The sequence below is a fragment of the Quercus robur genome, chromosome 12 (genome assembly GCF_932294415.1).
Source record: "Quercus robur chromosome 12, dhQueRobu3.1, whole genome shotgun sequence".
NCBI classification, from domain to species: Eukaryota; Viridiplantae; Streptophyta; class Magnoliopsida; order Fagales; family Fagaceae; genus Quercus; species Quercus robur.
Genome location: NC_065545.1, coordinates 36,156,056 through 36,176,321, shown reverse-complemented (window position 1 = coordinate 36,176,321; position 20,266 = coordinate 36,156,056). Strand labels below are relative to the sequence as shown.

Below are 20,266 nucleotides of genomic sequence, written 5' to 3'. Positions count from 1 at the left end.
TTCGGTGAGTCGCGGGTTTTTAGTTTTTATGCGAGATGAGAGTACACGGCACTGAGTTGGAATTAACTGGGCCGATCTATTGTGATTGGACCCTGGGGGCAAGTTTTTTGAGCCCAAGAATGAAAATTAAACCCTATAATAGGTTGGAGCTCAACAAGGCCTGTCACAATCAGATTATATGGGTTTGTTCAGCATCGTTTAGATGGACCTTAACTACAGCCCTCAAATCCAAGAGATGTTCAATAGTTTGAAAATTGTAGTCATGAGTCATGACAAATTACATAACATTTTTTTTTTCCTTTTTCCTATCTTCTTTATGACTTTTTCGTTTTTTCCCAGCAGAGATAAGCAAATAAAACCATAGATCAGTACGTTAACAATCTTAAACGTACACTATATTATAAATTTTATTACATAACATCAATACAATACATTTTTTTTTTTGTTGATAAAAGACCAGACAATACATAAATACATTGAAAAATGTTCTAAAAAGAAAAGAAAAAGAAATACTACGTTAATTGAAAATGGAACAAGGGAGGGAAAACGAGGAAAGACTAAACAGGGAGGGACTCATGAGTAGCTGGCGAGTCCACAGTAACTTCAATAGCATCATCTAAAGCTCCAGCATCTGAACCCGGCTCCTGGGATTGTTGGTACCATTCAATAGCTTCAACTTCATGTAAATTGTGCCACCTAGTAATAGTTGCCCTTATTATGATGTAAATCACGGGAATGCTAGTAAGCACGTTTTGTAGCCAGAACAGGAAGCTCCCAAGCACATTTAAAAGCCAAGAATAACAAAATGAGATCATTATAATGATTGGATAGGCATACCAGAAAAGAGCTTGAGGGAACACAATGAAGGCCAGTAATAAGACAGTGAAACAGGGGTCAAATTTTCCAAATCTTACAATTATGTGGCCTGTATCGAGTCTGAGGGGCACTTGTATGCAGGTGAAGGGAAAGATGAGCAAGAGAATAGCAAGAGTAAAACTCTTAATCCAAGTAGGATGACCAATTGTGTCGAAGGGTTCCCAATCCCAAGCACTTCCTACTTGAGATTTTAGGATGTTTAGGGCAAAAAGGAGGGCGTGCCTTAGATCCATGTATTACCTCCTAAACCTGTGCTTCCTTGTGATTCAACTTCATACACTATATAGTAGTACTACTACTCCTAGCTTTTGTTTTGCAGCCAAGCAATTTCTTTGTCCTTACCGGAGCGCGCTCAAGAGTCAAAGGAAAAGCTAGGACAAGGGGCCCCATTTTATAGCTAGGACAAGGGGCCCCATTTTATACGTAGCTTTCCTAAATGGGGCCCTTTGTCCTAACTTTTCCTTTTGACTCTTGAAAACGTAGCTTTCCTAAATGGGGCCCTTGTCCTAGCTTTTGCTTTGACTCTTGAACGCCCTCTTGTAAGGCTATTTCATTTTTGGAGAAGGCTTTTTTTGTTAGAAGTAGCTTTTCCTTTGACTCTTGAGGCCCCTTGTCCTAGCTTTTGCTTTGACTCTTGAACGCCCTCTTGTAAGGCTTTTTCATTTTTGTAGAAGGCTTTTTTTGTTAGAAGACTTTTGTCTGGTGAAAGTTTTCATTGGACACGTTAAGTGGATATGTGTCCAAGATCCAACGTGTTTAGTAAAAATTTTCACTGGACACATTTATTTACACATTCATTTTTTACGTAGCTTTCCTAAATGGGCCCCTTCTCCTAGTTTTTGATTTGAGCCCTCTGGAACCAGCTTGGGAGAACAAACATCCATCACGTTGGTAAGCTTCAAATATTGGTTTGTAAGTAAGCCCATTTTTATTTGTCTGTTCGAGAATAGTTTATTTAGTATTTTATTAAATTTTTTTTTATTGAAAATGTGTTATAGTATACTTATATTTTGAATTTTTTTGAAAAATAATAAAAAGCAAGAAAAAGGAAGATTTTAAAAAGTTGTACTTAAACACTAAAAACTAAAAACTGAAACTAATGCCAAATAAGCTCTTAGTCTCCTAGAGCAACTATTTTTTTTTCTTTTTCTGTTATGTGAAAATGGGCTTTGGTACTATATTGGATAATAGAGTTACTCATTCATAATATTTTCCTTTAAATGAAAAGTAATTAGTGTGTTGTTGGGTTACACATGTGAGTGAAGTCTCACATTAAATAATAATGAGAAGAATGAATGGTTAATATAACATAATTAATCACATACCCCATTGAGTTTAGGCCTTTGAATTAAAATGTTTCTATATATTATATTAATTGTTCAATGTTCACACTTTTCATGATCCAAAGGTTGAATAGTGCAGTGACATCCAACCTTTGGATCACTTTCCATTATTTTCCTTTGGATCGCTTTTCATTCCAGAGAAAAAAATCATACTCATACTGAGATAATGATGGTTTTCCAAAGGAAAATAGTCATATTGGGAAATACACATATAGTGATGTTTTTTCAAAAGAAAGGCTAAAGGGCAAATACCCACCTAACATTTTAAAATTTGGATATGCGTCCCTAATGTTAGGGGTCTTTTTGATTGGCAGCCCATCCGTTAGGAAAAAAAAACTAATGTGTTTGTTATATGCCACAAAAGCTAACCACATGTGTTCAGTTTGTCCAATAAAATGATATTGTATCATTTTCATTATGTCACCTCAATTTACAACCTAAACATTAAATAATTAAAATAGTTTTTTTTTAATCTAAACAATACAATAAACAAAAAACAAAACAAAAAAATAATTAAAAATATTCTTTCCAACATTTTCTAAACTATCTTCATGTGAAATTCAATAAAATATTTTCAGAAAATTCTCCTCTCTCTCATCGTTCCCAAATCTCATTGTATTTGTTTTGATGGTTGGTTTCTTCTATCTTGTGGTGAACTTGATCTTTTGCAAAATAGTATTATTTAAAATATAATTTTGTAAATTATGAAATTTATTTTATTTACTAATTTATGGTCATAGGAACAACAACTTGACAAGGGACGAGTTTGTGAAAGATATGATGTTATTATATATGTCTATGTTATATATCGATTTGATAAATTTTGAGAACTCATCATTACATTTATATTTCTTGTTTACGGAGAAATATAATATAACCTAATTTATTTCATCTGGCTAACTAGCAAATACATGATTATTAAAAAAAAAAATTGTTCGCACATTTTTCTTTGAATTTACTGAAATGATTATATATGTATAAGTTGTTTATGGCGAGAAATGTGACAACGGATTCTAAGGTTTCTACAATGCAATATTAAGGTTTGTTGCTAGATATAAGTTTATGGACAAAACTTAGCTATAAACTTAGTAACAACTAATGACTACGATCCCATTCAATATCTTTTGGACAAAATTTTGTAACAAACTTGGTTGTAACTTAACTGCCTAACGCTACAATTTCACTCAATATCTTTTTATTATAACATTAATTTACATTTTCTTCTTATGTCTTTCATGCTTGTAAAATTTTCAAAAGATTAAAGATCAATAGCTATGACATCAATCAAATGTTTAAATTTCAAATTTTAGTAGTCTAAAATTATGCATAAAAAATAAGTTTATAGATCAAATTGTAAATTATATCTGATTGGTATGAAATTTGACATATGTGTTAAGAATCTAAAAAACATGCAATTCATCTGTTAAATTTTACAAATATGTAATTATGTTAATTTTTTTATTAGGAGTTGTAGCCAAAATTTGTCCATATACACAACATATAATTTCATAAGATGCATATGGATATGTATCAAATACATTATTATAGTATATTGTTGACAATAGATTTCAGGATATATTTTGCTTGATCTTCTTTTACAAGATTAGTAAATAAATCTTTAGAAATGTTTAAAGAAATTACAAGAAGAGAAGTAGATAGGAAGAGAAACAGTAGAATTGCTTTCCTACCTCCTGAATATTAATACATTTTAATGTTCCTTCACTCTTTGAAAGCTTTAATTCAAGAGCAAAATGTTCATCGTGATGACCATTCATAAACTTAGGAGTTACAACCATAAACAAAGTTTTGTGTCTAAGGAATGTTAAGCTAAAGCCAGCTAATGCTAAGTCTAAGTCCACCAATGGCTAGTTTTTCAAATACAGAAAACAAGGGTTTTAATTCAAAAGGCAACAGCTAGTGTCAGAATGGTGCCGTTTCTCTTGAGTAATCAAGCCACATGTACATTAGTGTAAAACACGAAACGGTGTCGTCCTTGGAAGCTAGAAAATAGTTGGAATTAGGCGGGAAATTCGGTTTTCCTCTCTTGGCTGTTGAGCTCAACTGCCTCCGATTTTCACGGATCAATTTCATGAATTATGGAGATGTAATTATTCAGTTACTAATTGATCTTGTATATAAATAGAGGAACTGTAATCAGAATTAATTATACAAGCATTTTTCACAAAAATCTTTCTTGAACTCTCTCTCTCTCTTTTCTCTCACTCTCTCTCCCTCTTTCCTCACTATTCTTCTCTGCATTTCCTCAATTTGCTTGTTTCACAAGTGTTATTGCTTGAAAGCTTTATATAGCTTTTCTTCATGGTATCAGAGCAATCGATCCCTACTAGTACAAACTCAACAATGGCAACTTCAATTTCAACAACTTCATCCTCCACTATGTCTCCATCAACAACAACTTCACTAATCAATTTGGTCAATCAGCCTCTGTTACTGTTGTCAAACATGGCTAACATGATGACTGTTAAACTTGATAACTCAAATAACATAGTTTGGAAGCACCAGATCTCAACGGTGCTAGAGACCTACTCGATTATTAAGCTTCTTTATGAATTTTAGCTTGTTCCAGAAAAATTTCTTAAAGATCTTTTTGGTGTTGTTACTACTGTACTCAATCCAGACTATCTTATTTGGAAATTAAAGGAAAAAGTCTTGCTTACCTTTATCAGCTCAACACTAACACCTTTAGTTCTTGCTTTAACTGTTGGTTGTTCTTTAGCTTTGGAAGTGTGGAGAGTTTTGGAGAACATATTCTCTTTTATCTCAAGATCTTAGGTTATGAATCTCAAGGGAGAATTCCACAATGTCAAAAAAGGATTGAATTCTGTAGATGTGTATCTGTAGAAGATCAAGGTCATTAGAGACAAGTTAATGGTAGTTGGTGTTCTATTGGATGATGAGGAGTTGCTCTATGCAACAATCAAAGGTCTTCCAAAGGAATTCAGTGCTTTCAGATCTACGATTTGGACTAGGAGCACAAAATCAGGGTTTGATGAATTGGCTACTATGCTAAATGCAGAAGAAGAATCATTAAATGAAGGTATGGTGAGTAAAGATCCTACCTTTGCTATGGTTGCTAAAACAACATCCAGGCCTAACAATAACGGTGGTTACAACAACTCTTACAATCAATCCTCTATTAGAGGTCGAGGCAGAGGCAATAACAATAGAGGTAGAGGTAGAGGTCCTACTCCTAATCAGTTTTCACAATATTCATCAAACCAAGCTCCAGCCACAAGGTCAGAGAGACCTAATTGTCAGATTTGTGGTAAAGTAGGTCACTTAGCTATAGACTGTTGGAGTCGTCACCTAGTTTTTGCAATGGTCTAGGAATCATATATATATATAGCGTCCTCTCGAGGAAGGACCTTTTTTATCTTACTACTAAATATATGGGTTCGGAGTTTAAGTACGGTTTTGGGAAGGTGTTAGGCACCCAAAACTGCCCAACCCTAAGGTTGGCCTTCTCTCATTGTGTTTTATGTCATAACCCTATTAAAGACACACTCAATATTGCATTCTAACTCACACACACACTAGCATACATCTAAGCATATAACATTACATCAATCATCCCAAAAATCTAATCATACATCTATCATTGCAATCAACCAAAGCCTAACATCCACCTAGCATACATGTCATATCAACCTAGCATTCATCTAGCATCATACCATATCCAAGGCGTAAACATATAAACATTCAATCAAGGCAGAATCACAAGCATATAAAGATCCAAGCAAACTTGTGATTATGAACAACTCATCCAAACAAGCATGTTTATATCTATCATCAAGCAAACATCATGCATGTTCATGTGAATGCATAACTTACCTCACTTACCTTGCTGCATCTCAGCACCTATGACATTAGTGCATGAACATGTGGATGCGTGTTCATGGCATCAAAATGAAGCAACCTAAGATAAACCTTAATTTAATCATGTGAAAGCAAACAAATAACCAAACAATGAAATAGAAGATCAAAGCCACAAATATATATATATATATATATATATATAAAGGATCTAAAACAGAAGCATCTTTATGCAAGGAAACATGAAACATAATCAAATAAACTAGGGTTAGGGTTTATGGGTAGCTCACACGCATACATAAATAAGCCTGCGTGCACAAGCAGGATTATATGCACGTGGAATCCTCTCCAAAAACTCTAGCAACACAGCAAAAAGAGCAGGGCTTCAAAACTATAAATCTAAAGTCCTAACATGCTTTTAAAATGTAAAACTACATAAACCTAAACTACAGAGACATATTAAAACATATAACAAGCAAAGAAACAAGATTAAAGGCAAGATTAAAATAGAAAAGAGAGAAAAGAGTTGAGAACTCAATACCTTAAAGTAAAAGCTCCTAAGCTTGATTTTTTATCATTCCCCTTAGTCAAATCTATTTACAATCAATAAAAAAGTGATTAGTAATATTAAACTCAAAGATCAAGGCTAGATAAGGCCCTAATCAAAAGAAAATTGACTTGAGTATGTTTTGTGAAAAACTCCCTCTTTGATTCACTATTTCTAATGAATCTTAGTATTTTCCATTCAAGATTTATGTGTCTTTTGAAAAGATACCATGTATAGCTATTTATATTGTGAAAATGGGGGTTTGGAATGGCTCCCAGATAATGTGGGATTCATCCCAAACCTTAGTCTTTTATGTAGTAAACTTGTCTTTCATAATTTCTAGAACCTTACATGCGCACACAGGATCGAGCCTGTGTGTGCATGATCTCACTTGCGCACGTGTGCATGCCGAGGGTTTCTTTTGCTTTACTTTTTCAAAAATAGATTTATTTGCTCATTAAAAGTTATATTTTCTATTCTAACATTTTTCAAGTCAATTTAACATCTGATTGAGCCCTAAACCAACTTTGGCTCTTAGAATTCAATATTATTGGGAAACGAAGGCCCGAGTTGTAAAGGGCACGAAATGCGGTGTCTACAATTGCTACCACTGGATGGATTATGCCTATCAAGGCAAGCATCCTCCTACAAAATTGGCAGTAATAGCCACCTAATCAAATGCTATAATTGCACAAGAGTAGCCCTAGCTTGCAAACAGTGCAACCACTGACCATGTCACCTTTAGCTTAAATCATTTCAACTTTCCCAAGTCCTATAATGGACAGGATCATCTCATATTTGGTAATGGACAAAACTTACCAATCACACACCTAGGTAATACTCTTATTCCCTCTTCTAATTCAGCCATTCATCTCAAAAATGTATTAAGAGTTCCCTCTATGGCATCTAATCTTGCATTAGTTCATAAAATTTGTCATGACAACAATTGTTGGCGCTACTTTGATGAAAACATCTTGCCTATTCAAGCTTTAGCCACGGGGATAGTTCTCTACAAGAGCAAGAGTGAAGGTGGAGTGTATCCAATTTACCCTCACAAAGCATCTAACCTTCTTCTTCCTCATAAACTTTGCAATTCAGTTTTCACAACACCTCCTAGCTGGCTTCTGTGGCACAGCGGACTTGGGCATCTCAATCACTAAGTTCTTAGTTTTCTTTTTCCATATAAAAGTCTTTCTATTAATAAATGTGCAAACCTTGTTAATTCTTGAACACATTGTCTTCATGGCAAAATGCATAAGCTTCCTTTTGCAAATTCTAAGTTTGTTGCACATTCCCCCTTTGAACTTGTACATACTGATCTGTGGGGTCCTACACCTCTAGATTCAATAAATGGTTTCAAGTATTATGTGATTTTTGTTGATCATTTTACACGTTTTACTTGGTTATATCTGCTTGTCAATAAATTTGAGGTTTACTCCAAATTTCTCATGTTCAAAGCTATGGTTAAGAATCAATTCTCAACTACTATCAAAAGCTTGAGGTCTGATGGTGGAGGAGAATGCACTTCTAAAGTCTTTGAATCATACCTTGCCTTTAATGGCATTTTTCATCAAATTTCCTATGCATATACCTCTCAACAAAATGGCCTAGTAGAGAGAAAACATAAACACTTGATAGAAACCACCATCACACTCATTTCACAAGCTTCTTTACCCTCTCAATACTAGTCTTTTGTTGTCCAAATTGTTGTGAGTCTCGTTATTCTCCTTCCCATTGATACTCTTGGTTTTCTATCACCCTGTTTCAAACTATATGCTCAACCTCCACATTTAACACACCTCAAAGTGTTTGGTTGTGCTTGCTATCCATACCTCAAACCTTACACACATTACAAGCTTGAACACAGAAACAAAGAATGTCTCTTTCTTGGTTATTCCACTATTTCTAAAGGTTATTTGTGTCTTAATCTACATACTAATCATTTTTACACTTCTAGGCATGTGTTGTTTAATGAGTTCGAGTTTTCTTTTCTTCATTTCAAATCATTTGGTTCTGCTTCCTTTGCTTCTAAACTTGCTCATGAAGTTTGGTTATCAAATCTTCTTTATCTGTAATCCTCCAATCAACCATCTATCTTAGGTTCTTATGTGCCATCTAATACTCATTCCACAACAGAAAATCCAACCTTTGTCTCTCCATCATCACCTTCATTATCCACATCTCCTTCTCATCCTAGTCTCCCTACACCATCTGTCTCTTCCAATCCTACTGCCTCATTTGTCCCACATAGTCCTCTACCACCTGCTGATGCTGATCCTGCCTTACCCCTTGTCACTAATGCACCTCCATCCTACAAAATAGCTTCTCAATATCCTCAATGGACTAAGGCAATGGATGTTGAGTTTGCTGCATTATAGAAGCAACAAACCTGGTCTTTGGTTCTCCCTTCTCCATGTGTCAATTTGGTTGGTTGTAAGTAGACATGGCAAAACGGGTCAGAATTTTCTAACCTGACCCGACCTAAAAAATACTCGACCCGAACTCGATTTTTTTGACCCAAAACAAAAACGAGTTGACATGTGACCCAACCCGTGTTTTTTGCGAGTTAACCCGACCCGAACCATTTAAAAAAAAAAATTGGTAAAAGAAATGATAAAATTAAGACAATATTGGTTTAATTGTTTGTTGTGTGCTTTATGGAAACAATTGAGACATTTACATAACTGTATGCAAATTAATTAAAAGTTAAATGGTTGAGCATTCTGTAATGAGTAAAGATTTTTAGATATCAAATAGCAAAGTAAATGCTAAGATAATCTAGTTATAGTAGAGTTAAAAACATAGATTTAAAATTGTGGACATGTGTGAGAAACATTCACAAGTGTGAAAATAATGAAGTCAAAGTATCAAATTAGCATAAATTATGAATATTTAGACCTATTTTTTTTAACAATTGTGTGGGTTCTTTTTCTTGGGACAATATCCAGGCCCAAGTAGAAACAAGGATCCTAGGCCCTTTACTTATTAATTGGTGGATTGGGCTTGGTTCACTGCAACTAAAGGGGGCTAATTACGAACCAAATTATGTGCAAGTCTCATAAAACTCCTCAAGGCAAAAATGTGATTCCTCCAAGGCAAAAATGTGATTCCTCCTAAGCAATAAAATATCATTATAAGTGTTTTAGTGTCATAAACTGACCCTTTACTCTTACGAAATAAGTAAAATAAGTATTCATAATATTCACAATGAGAAGGAGATTGAAATAGAGTATTTGAGACTTATCTTTTATTGTGTGAACATTTAAAAGAGTTCCTTCACTTGATTCCCCAAGCGTGATGTCGTGGCTCCTAGGGGTACTAGGTCTATGATCTGTGGAACCCAAAATCTCTGGTTCCTTGAACTATAGGATCTTTGTCCATACTTATTTTGCAATGGAGTTTTTTCCTTTCCTTTTACCCCTATAGGTCCTGCATAAGAACACAATATACACTACACATATCTTCAAATAATTGTTAGTTTCTTAAATTAGGATATACATTTTAATACATATACATATATGTATATGAATTTCATGAGAATGAGTCAGCCACGAGGATCCTAACCCCAATTCTCACAGACTTAATGCTTTTTCACAAGACTTGTGGGATTTGGAAATCAAGTCCAAGTAGCTTTGCTTGGGCATTGCCTTCCAAGATAGTTAGGTGAGGAGGATTTTGTGAAAGAGAGTAATATCTGATGTGTGCAATTTTTGGCATATGTTTCTTTGGAGGCTAAGTGATATTTTGAATAATCTTAAGAATATGGGACGAATTCCTACTCCTTGGCTCTCACTTGTTTTGTCCCTTTTTTCTTTCCCTCCCCTTGCTGGGCTCTTAGAGCTCTAAGAATATATCTTTTGAACCTCTGAACTCTCCCCCTTTTCCTCCCTCTGAATCCCCTTTCTTCCCCACTTTTCTGCTATGCCTTAGTGTTCATTTTATAGTGGACATGGTCTGGTACCTTGGGCAAGGACGTCCTTGGTCTGCTGGGTAAAACCATGTCCTCTGGTACCTAAAAAAGTGCATTGGGCAGAGGTTTAGCTTAATTAGGCAATTATAACTCAAAAGGGGGCATTTGGCTTTAACTGTAAATGAAAGATTTCTTATTGGAAAGTCAAAGGAATGGGTGGGTTGCTCAATGTACTGGATGACAACTTTAGTTGAAAGTGATAATTGAGAGGAAATTGTGGGGAGGTGTCATGCACATGGGGGAACTGAGTTTTCCATTGGCTCATGCATTCCAAGCAAGTATATGAATCAAGAGAAACCTTCAGGATCTTCCTTTCACCAGAAATCACTCCCCTACCGACCAAACTACTTCTCCCTTACTATCCACTCGGGATCCCACGAGCTTGGACCATGGGTTACAAAGATAATACTTGATTTTGCTGGATTTTTTTAATGGTTTTTTGCTAGAAATCTGAACATACACCTTTGGTTTTTCCAGATATCAGCCAAGGTCCTCTTCTCAAGGTTTCAAAAGGACACATCAAGATCCTAGGGCCTTGATGTTGATTCTTCTTGCTACATATCCTCTGGCCCAACCGGGATCCTTTTTCTTGCTGCATGTCCTCTGGCCAGACCGAGATCCTCTTCTTTTTTTCTTTATTATTATTGTTATTTCTTTCTTTTTCCTTCTTTTTGGGACTTTGGGCCTTCATGGTCCTTCTTAACTTTATGAATTAGGTCTTCTTTTATTAAGGCCCATGGCCTTTCTTTACTTTTTCATGGAATGGGCTATCATGTAAAATTTTGGTCCTCAACAACAATTTATGTAAAAAAAAAAAGTTTTTTCAAAATAAATTATGAAATTTCCTAGAGTGTGGGTTGCTAAACAATGATATGATATTCATAAAAGAGACCATGTACAAATAAGTAAACAATCAAACTTTAATATATATATATATATATATATATATATCTCAAATTGAAATAGAGTGCCAACCACAATTGATAATAGATTATAAAATTCATTTTCATGATTGTAAATTTCTTATATGTTTTTATTTTTTATCAAATGAGTTATCCAATAAGTCATTTGTAATTTTGTTTTATATTTTGGGATGTTGATATTACGTAGAAATAAAACTTGTGTATTTATTTTACTTATCTTTGTATTATTTTATTTTAGATAGCAATGTTAGGATTTTTATAATTTTAAAATTATTAAATAAGTATTAATAAATTTAACTGAGTTCATTCTTGATATAAGTGGTGAATTCAAAGTAATGCATTTTACATCAAGTAATTTGTTGCATGACTTTCTAAATGGCAAATATATGTTGTTTTCTTTATAATTAAAAAAAAAAAATCATGTGAAAAATACAGGTCAACCCAACCTAAGCCGACTCGCAACCCGATTGACTCGAACCTGTTTTTAACCCATTTAAAATGACCCGTATTTGACCCACAACCCGTTTAACCTAACCCCCCCATTTTGCCATGTCTAGTTGTAAGCGGGTATATAAGCTGAAATTGAATAGTGATGGCACTATTGCTAGATATAAAGCAAGGTTAGTTGCAAAGGGGTTTTATCAACAAGCTGGCATTGATCATACTAAAACTTTTAGTCTGGTTGTTAAACCAACTTCAGTCAGATTAGTATTAGCTATTGCTATCAGGTTCAAATGGCCTCTTTGACAATTGGACGTGTCCAATGCATTCCTTCATGGATTTCTTAAGGGGGAAGTTTATGTGTAGCAGCCTCCAGGCTATGTTGATCAACAATTTCCTAATCAAATTTGCATATTACATAAATCCCTATATGGTCTCAAACAAGTCCTTAAAGCCTGGTTTGATCGTTTTACATCTCAGCTTCTTCACCTTGGCTTCATTGCTTCTTTAGCAGACCCTTCCCTTTTCATTTATCATAATTCTCACACAACCATCTACCTTCTGCTCTATGTTAATGATATCATTATCACAGGTAATGATCCTCCTCAAATTTCCCATCTCATTACTGCTCTCAGTATTGCATTTGAGTTAAAGGACCTAGGTGCTCTCTCCTACTTCCTTGGTATCCAAATTGTTCCCACTAAGTTTGGCCTAACATTGTGTCAATCCAAATATGCTTCTGATATTCTCCATAGATTTCACATGGAGAATGTTAAACCCATTAAAACCCCTTGTTGTTCATCCACTAGACTAACTGCTTCCACACGTTCCTCCTTGTTTAATCCATTTGAGTATAGAAGTATGGTAGGGGCACTACAATACTTGACCTTTACTCATCCTAATTTGGCTTTTAGTGTTCTTCAGCTATGCGAATTCATGCAAAAGCCAACCATAACACACTTAGAAGCTGCTAAACGGGTTCTTCAATATGTCAGAGGGACCTTGCATCATGGTATCCATTTCTCTCCAAGCCCTCTCACCCTATTAGCTTTCTCCAATGCTAATTGGGCTGGGGACCCTTCTGACAGAAAGTCATTGTTGAGAATTTTACCAAATCAAGGAGTAATAATGAAAGAACAAAATGAATACAGTAAACAAATTGAAAATATGATTGACTTGGAAGCACAATTGAATGTTATCCTTAGACAATATTTGTCCCCATACGCAAGTTGCTAAAGGATTTCTACAAACTTGTCCACAGGATACAATCAAGTTTTTTGGGTTCTACAAATAGCAATTTTGGAGAATACCCACGGGATTTCTTGTGTTTTTAAGTAAACATTAACCTCTATTTATATCCATAGGGTTATAACCCTTCAAAAGGTACGTATGGAGAGTTACAATGCCTCATAAAACCATTTACAAGATTTAAAACATTTCCCAACATTCAGAACGATTACCACAAATTTTGCAGAAAGTTTTGCAAAAATAGTTTTTATGAGGCTCGATTGATCGAGAGGAATCAAGCATTAATCAAAGGCTCTTTTCGATCAATCGAATAGGAATCGAGCATCAATTGAGTTAGGCAGAAGCTTCAAATCAATTTTCTTGATCAATTTGATCAATCGAGAAGCCTTTCTCATTGCTTCAATTGATCGATCTGAAGTCTCGATTGATTGAACATCCTGAAACTTGAATTTTCACAAAGAAAATTCTAGATCTCAAAATTCCATTTTATTCATTTTACAAACGAATACTCTCCAATCTTATATCATTATTACAACCCATCCTTGTATGTGTGTGTGTGTGTGTATATATATATATATAAAAGTCCACTACTGGATTGTTGGTTTTTCTTGGTTCTAATCCTGTTTTGTGGTCCTCCAAGAAGCAATCTACTGTCTCTCATTCTTCCACTACTGCAGAATTGGCTTCCATTGTTGCAGAATTGGCTTGGCTTCGTACATTGTTCATGGAGCTTCATTTGTTTCTTCATCACATCCCAGTCCTTTGTTGTGATAACATATCTGCCATTGCTTTAGCTTCCAATCCTGTTTTTCACTCCAAAATGAAGCACATCAAGGTTGACTGTCATTATGTTAGAGAGAAGGTGCTTCGCCGTGATTTGGGTGTCAAATTTATCTCTGGCAAAGATAACTACACTAATATCTTCATCAAGCCTTTGCCAAGTCCTCATTTCTTGTTTCTTCGGCCAAACTCTTGGTTGGTTCAGCCTCGTGTTTGAGAGGGGGGAGGGGGGGGGTTAAACTAAAGCTAGTTGATGTTAAGTCTAAGTCTACCAACGACTATGACGGGAATGACGACTCTACATCCCACTGACGAAGATAACAGTATGGACGGGAGAGTCATCCATGACGAGGTAATCAGAAACAACGAAGAAAGCCATCATCACTGACGAAGGCAGGGAGTTATTCAATGCAGTCAATCAATGATCCGAGCAGTTACCAAATCAACCAAGCAGACCGTTGAAGAGCCTCTTAAAAGTCTTATTACTGACCAGGTACGTTACAAAAGAAGGCATTAACAGCCTCAACGGCTAGCCCTTAAAGCTTCAGGTATAAAACTTTCATACAAGAAACAGAAGAAGATATATGCAAAAATACTCTGAAACTATCTTTGATTCCTGTATTGTGTTTAATTGTGATCCTAACTTTGGCATCGGAGACTTTGTGGCAGGCGCCACACCGGTGTCCTTCGTCGAGCAAATCTTCACATTCCACGAGCGATTCCATCTGCTCATTCACTGACGGACTTGTGTTCCATCAGTTTGGCGCCGTCTGTGGGAACGAGTTTTCAGATTTACATTCGAAAACGTAGTTTCCTTCAATTCACCATATCCAGATGGAATCCAACCCAGATTCAACGACCTTGGCCCAGCAAGTTCAAGCCCTGGCAGCTACCATTGAGGAACTCACCCGGCAGAACCAGGAAATGAAGCTGCGGCTCCAACAGGTTCAACAAGCTCAACAGGAAGAAAACCGGTCCAAGGGTAACACGGAGGGAGAGGGGGATAGCCAACAGAGGGAAACCCCCCGGAGACCAACTACTCCGGACGAACAGAACTCAGATCTTCTTCGAGAAATGAGGAAAGAAATGGACGAACTAAGGAGCGCTATCAAGGAAAAGACAGACCGGAGTGTAGACAAGATGGTAAGGGCTACAGATTCGCCCTTCACTGCTGCAGTACTTGATTTCCCCGTGCCGTCAAAGTTTCGCCTGCCTCAATTAGAACCATTCGACGGACTCAAGGACCCTCAGGATCATCTTAATACCTTTAAGACGACTCTGGGCCTTCAGCAACCACCTGACGAGATATTGTGTCGTTCCTTCCCTACGACTCTCAAAGGAGCTGCAAGAGAGTGGTTTACTAAGTTGCCAAACTCGTCCATAGACAACTTCGATCAGCTAAGTAGTGCTTTCCTGCGTCACTTCATAGGGGGACAACGCCCAAGGAGACCAGTAGATTACTTACTCACCATAAGACAGGGAGAGAAGGAGACTTTGAGGTCATATGTCAAGCGATTCACCCGGGAAACTCTGGAGGTGGACGAAGCTGATGACAAGGTACAATTGACAACCTTCAAGGCAGGGTTGAAATCCAGAGACCTTGTAGCCTCTCTCGCCAAAAACCCCCCGAAGACAATGGCTGAGATGCTCCTGAAGGCCCAAAAATACATGAACGCGGAAGACGCTCTAGCTGCCATAAAAGATACCGAGAGGCTAGGAGACAAGTTCAAGAGGGAAGACGACCGCAGAGGGCAAAAGAGAGACAGACCAGAACGTCGGAACAGTGACGGGAATAGAAGGAGAGATGACAAAAATCCTCGTCAGGTAAAATTTACTCCTTTGGTTATGCCTGTTGACAAGATTTTCACGCAGATCAAGGACGAGCATTATCTCAAATGGCCCAGGCCATTACACTCGTCCCCTAACGTACGTGACAAGAACAAGTATTGCCGGTTCCACAAAGACCACGGCCACAACACAGAAGATTGCAGAGACCTGAAGGAACAAATAGAGGAGTTAATACGGAAAGGAAAGTTGCAGAAATATGTAAAGAAAGGAGAATACAACAAGTTCAGAGACGACAACAGGACCCAAAATGAATCCTTCACTCGGGATGACGACCATACGTCCTAACCTCCACGCAAAGTGATCGGGGAGATAAACACGATCACGGGAGGACCGATCTCAGGAGGGTCATTCAGATCACTTAGAAAAGCATACCACAGACAGGTAAACAGCGTCCACGCCATTCCTCCGTCCAAGTACCAACGAACATACCAAGATATGTCCTTTAATGAAGGAGACGCCCGGGGAGTGAAGCAGCCTCACAACGATCCCCTGGTCATAGTGCTGAATATAGAAAGGTTCACTACCAGAAGGATCCTTGTTGATAACGGGAGCTCAGCGGATATCATCTACCTCCCAGCCTTCCAACAGTTGAAGTTAGATCCAAAAAGGCTTCGTCCATTCGACTCTCCGCTTGTCAGTTTCAGTGGAGACAGGGTCTACCCCAGGGGTATAGTAACTCTGACGGTGACAGCAGGAACCTATCCGTTGCAGCTGACCAAACAAGTAGATTTCCTGGTTGTAGATTGCCCCTCGTCCTACAATGTCATCATTGGGCGGCCTACCCTAAACAAGTGGAAGGCAGCAACGTCAACTTACTGTTTGAAGGTGAAATTCCCAACAGACGATGGTGTGGGGGAAGTGAAGGGTGATCAGGTCCTGGCAAGGGAGTGCTACCAGGCCGTACTGGCCAGAAAGGAGAACCACACGTGGACGATAGAAGAAAAAGAGGAAGACAGAGTGGAGGTCCTGGAAGCAGTGGAATTGGTAGAAGGGAATGCGGACAGGACAACCAGGATAGGGACGACGCTAAGCCCTGAGATGAGAGCGAGACTCATAAAGTTCCTTAAAGGGAATCTTGATGTCTTTGCATGGAGTCACGAGGACATGCCAGGCATATCTTCAGAGGTCATCCAGCATCGACTGAATGTGGACCCCAACAGGAAGCCTGTTCAGCAACGACGAAGAACTTTCGCTCCAGAGCGAGATCAGGCAGTAGCAGAGGAGGTAACCAAACTCTTGACGGCTGGGTTCATCCGGGAGGTATACTACCCAGAATGGCTCACCAACGTCGTCCTGGTAAAGAAACCAAATGGAAAGTGGAGAATGTGTGTAGACTTCACCGACCTGAATAAAGCATGCCCAAAGGACAGCTTCCCTCTACCAAGGATAGACCAACTCGTGGACTCTACCGCTGGACACAAGTTATTGACGTTCATGGACGCCTTCTCAGGGTACAATCAGATAAAGATGGCTGAAGAAGACCAGGAGAAGACCGCCTTCATCACCAGCCAGGGACTCTATTGTTACAAGGTGATGCCTTTTGGGTTGAAAAATGCTGGAGCTACATATCAGAGGATGGTAAACAAAATGTTCAACCAACAAATTGGCAGAAACATGGAGGTATACGTAGACGATATGCTCGTCAAGAGTAAGGAAGAGCTCGCTCATCTGGACGACCTGGAGGAGACTTTCGCAACACTGAGAAAACACCAGATGAAGTTGAATCCAAACAAATGTGTTTTTGGGGTAGCCTCGGGAAAATTCTTGGGATTCATGGTGTCCCAGAGAGGAATAGAAGCCAATCCAGAAAAAGTACAAGCTATCATTGACATGGCCCCACCAAAGACTGTCAAGGATGTACAAAAACTTACAGGCAAGATAGCAGCTCTAAATAGGTTCGTCTCTAGGGCCACAGAAAAATGCTTGCCCTTTTTCAAAACCCTCAAGCAGGCTTTTGCTTGGACTGATGAATGCGAAGCAGCGTTCCAAGAGCTGAAGCGATACCTGAGCAGTCCGCCTCTCTTGAGCCCGTCCAAAGGAGGGGAGAACCTATACTTGTACCTGGCGGTGTCAGCCTCGGCAGTAAGCGCAGCCTTGATTAGAGAAGAAGGTAAGAAGCAACTCCCAATGTACTACGTCAGTCAAGCCTTTCAAGGAGCTGAGTTCAGGTACCCAAGGATCGAAAAGATTGCGTTCGCGCTTATAGTAGCCTCGCGCAAACTCAGGCCGTATTTCCAGTCAAATCCTATCCTCGTGATGACGGATCAGCCAATTAAGAAATCAATGAACAAACCGGAAGCAGCAGGGAGAATGGTCCAATGGGCAATCGAACTCAGCCAATTTGACATCGAATACCATCCGAGAGCAGCTATCAAGGCACAAGCTCTGGCTGACTTCATCGCTGAATTCACTTTTCCAGACGAGAACGGAACTACAGACGAAGTTGATAAATGGACAATACAGACGGATGGTTCGTCAGCCCAAAAGAGGGGGGGAGTAGGGGTCGTCATAACTACCCCCGACGGAGAAGTGATGAAATATGGAGTTCAACTGGAATTCCCAGCCACCAATAACGAAGCCGAATATGAAGGAATATTGACGGGCTTGAGGCTTGGAAAAGCTCTTGGTGCCAAAAGTTTGCTGGTCCAGAGTGATTCAAAGCTAGTAATCGGACAGATCAGTGGAGAGTACGAGGCAAAGGAAGAAAGGATGCAGAAATACCTTAAACTGACGAGGCAATTAGCTCAGGAGTTCGACACAGTGGATTTCGTCCAGATACCAAGAAACCAGAATATAGAAGCTGACGAAGTGTCGAAGCTAGCGTCGTCAGAAGCAGGAATGACGAGCACAGACGTGGCAATAGAAATTCAGAAATACCCAAGTATTGAAGAGGTGGCAGTACTCACCACCCAGAGCACAAACACTTGGATGACGCCCTTAATATCCTTCCTCCGAGACGGACACTTACCTCAGAATACTGACGAAGCCAGAAAGGTCAAAAAGAGAGCGGCCAGGTTCACGATCCTAAATGACGTATTATACAAGAGAGGCTTCTCTATGCCTTACCTAAAGTGCGTCAACAAGGATGAGGCCAAATACATCCTAGAAGAAGTACACGGAGGAGTCTGTGGCGACCATGCCGGCCCCAGATCCCTAGTAAACAAGGTAATAAGAGCGGGGTACTTTTGGCCAACCATGCAGGGGGATGCCGCTGACCTCGTCAGAAGATGCGACAGATGCCAGCGGTACGGGAATGTACAACGGCTTCCAGCAGAGAAGATGACGACCATATCCTCCCCATGGCCATTCGCGCAAGGTAAAGGTCAGGTAAAATTCCTTCTAGTTGCTATTGATTATTTCACAAAATGGGTTGAAGCAGAAGCCCTAGCAACCATCACTGAGGCTCGGATCCAGAGCTTCGTGTGGAAAAACATAATCTGCAGGTTCGGGATCCCTTTGACGATCATATCTGATAATGGGAAGCAGTTCGACAACCAAGGCTTTAGAGAGTTCTGCTCGGACCTCGGGATCAAGAATCAGTTCTCATCCTCGGGACACCCCCAGGCAAATGGACAGACGGAAGTAACAAACAGGACGTTGCTCAAGATAATCAAAACCAAACTGGACGAAGCAAAAGGTGCCTGGCCAGAAGAACTGCCTAGTGTCTTATGGGCATACAGGACTACAGCCAGAACCCCGACAGGAGAGACACCTTTCAGGCTTACCTACGGCGCAGAAGCAGTGATCCCAGTAGAAGTTGGAGTAACAAGCATCAGGCGAGGAGCTTTCAGAGAGGGACTCAATGACGAGGGGTTGCGGTTCAACCTGGATTGCTTGGATGAAGTAAGAGACAATGCGTCCAGTAGAATGACAAAGTATCAAAAGAAAATGGCAGAATATTACAATAAGAGGGTCAAACTCAGGCGTCTGGCCATAGGGGACCTCGTCCTTCGCAAAGTCACTATAGCTACTAAAGATCCTACTCAAGGGAAGCTGGGCCCTACATGGGAAGGGCCATATCGCATCGTTCACTACTCTAGGCAAAGGAGTTACCATCTGGAAACTATGGACGGACGAAAGCTCCCTCGTCCTTGGAACATTGAGCATTTAAAGAAATACCATGAGTAAATGTAATACACGAATGCACTCGTTACTGAAGTTAATAAAAATATTACTCCTTCAATGTTTTTGCGCAGGCAGTACAGGTCGACCATGAGGCCTATAAATCACTAAGTAACAAGATTCCGCCTTGACGGATGTAAGTTACCGACGACCATAATACTATGGTTAAAAGACTAAGTAACAAGATTCCGCTTTGACGGATGTAAGTTACTGACAACCATAATACTATGGTTAAAAGACTAACAAGATTCCGCCTTGACGGATGTAAGTTACTGACAACAATAATAATGAGGTTAAAAGATCAAGTGACAGGAGCCCGCCTGAACGGGCATAA

General features: G+C 38.7%; 1 protein-coding gene across 1 annotated transcript; it reads left to right on the top strand.

Annotated features, from left to right (window-relative positions):
- The first annotated feature begins 15,597 nt into the window (after positions 1–15,597).
- On the top strand, positions 15,598–19,938 carry LOC126708447 (uncharacterized). Its single transcript, XM_050408243.1, has 5 exons — positions 15,598–15,786; positions 16,192–17,106; positions 17,596–17,920; positions 18,230–19,126; positions 19,187–19,938. The coding sequence occupies exons 1-5, from the start codon at positions 15,598–15,600 to the stop codon at positions 19,936–19,938; spliced, it is 3,078 nt and encodes a 1,025-aa protein (XP_050264200.1).
- The last annotated feature ends 328 nt before the right edge of the window (positions 19,939–20,266 follow it).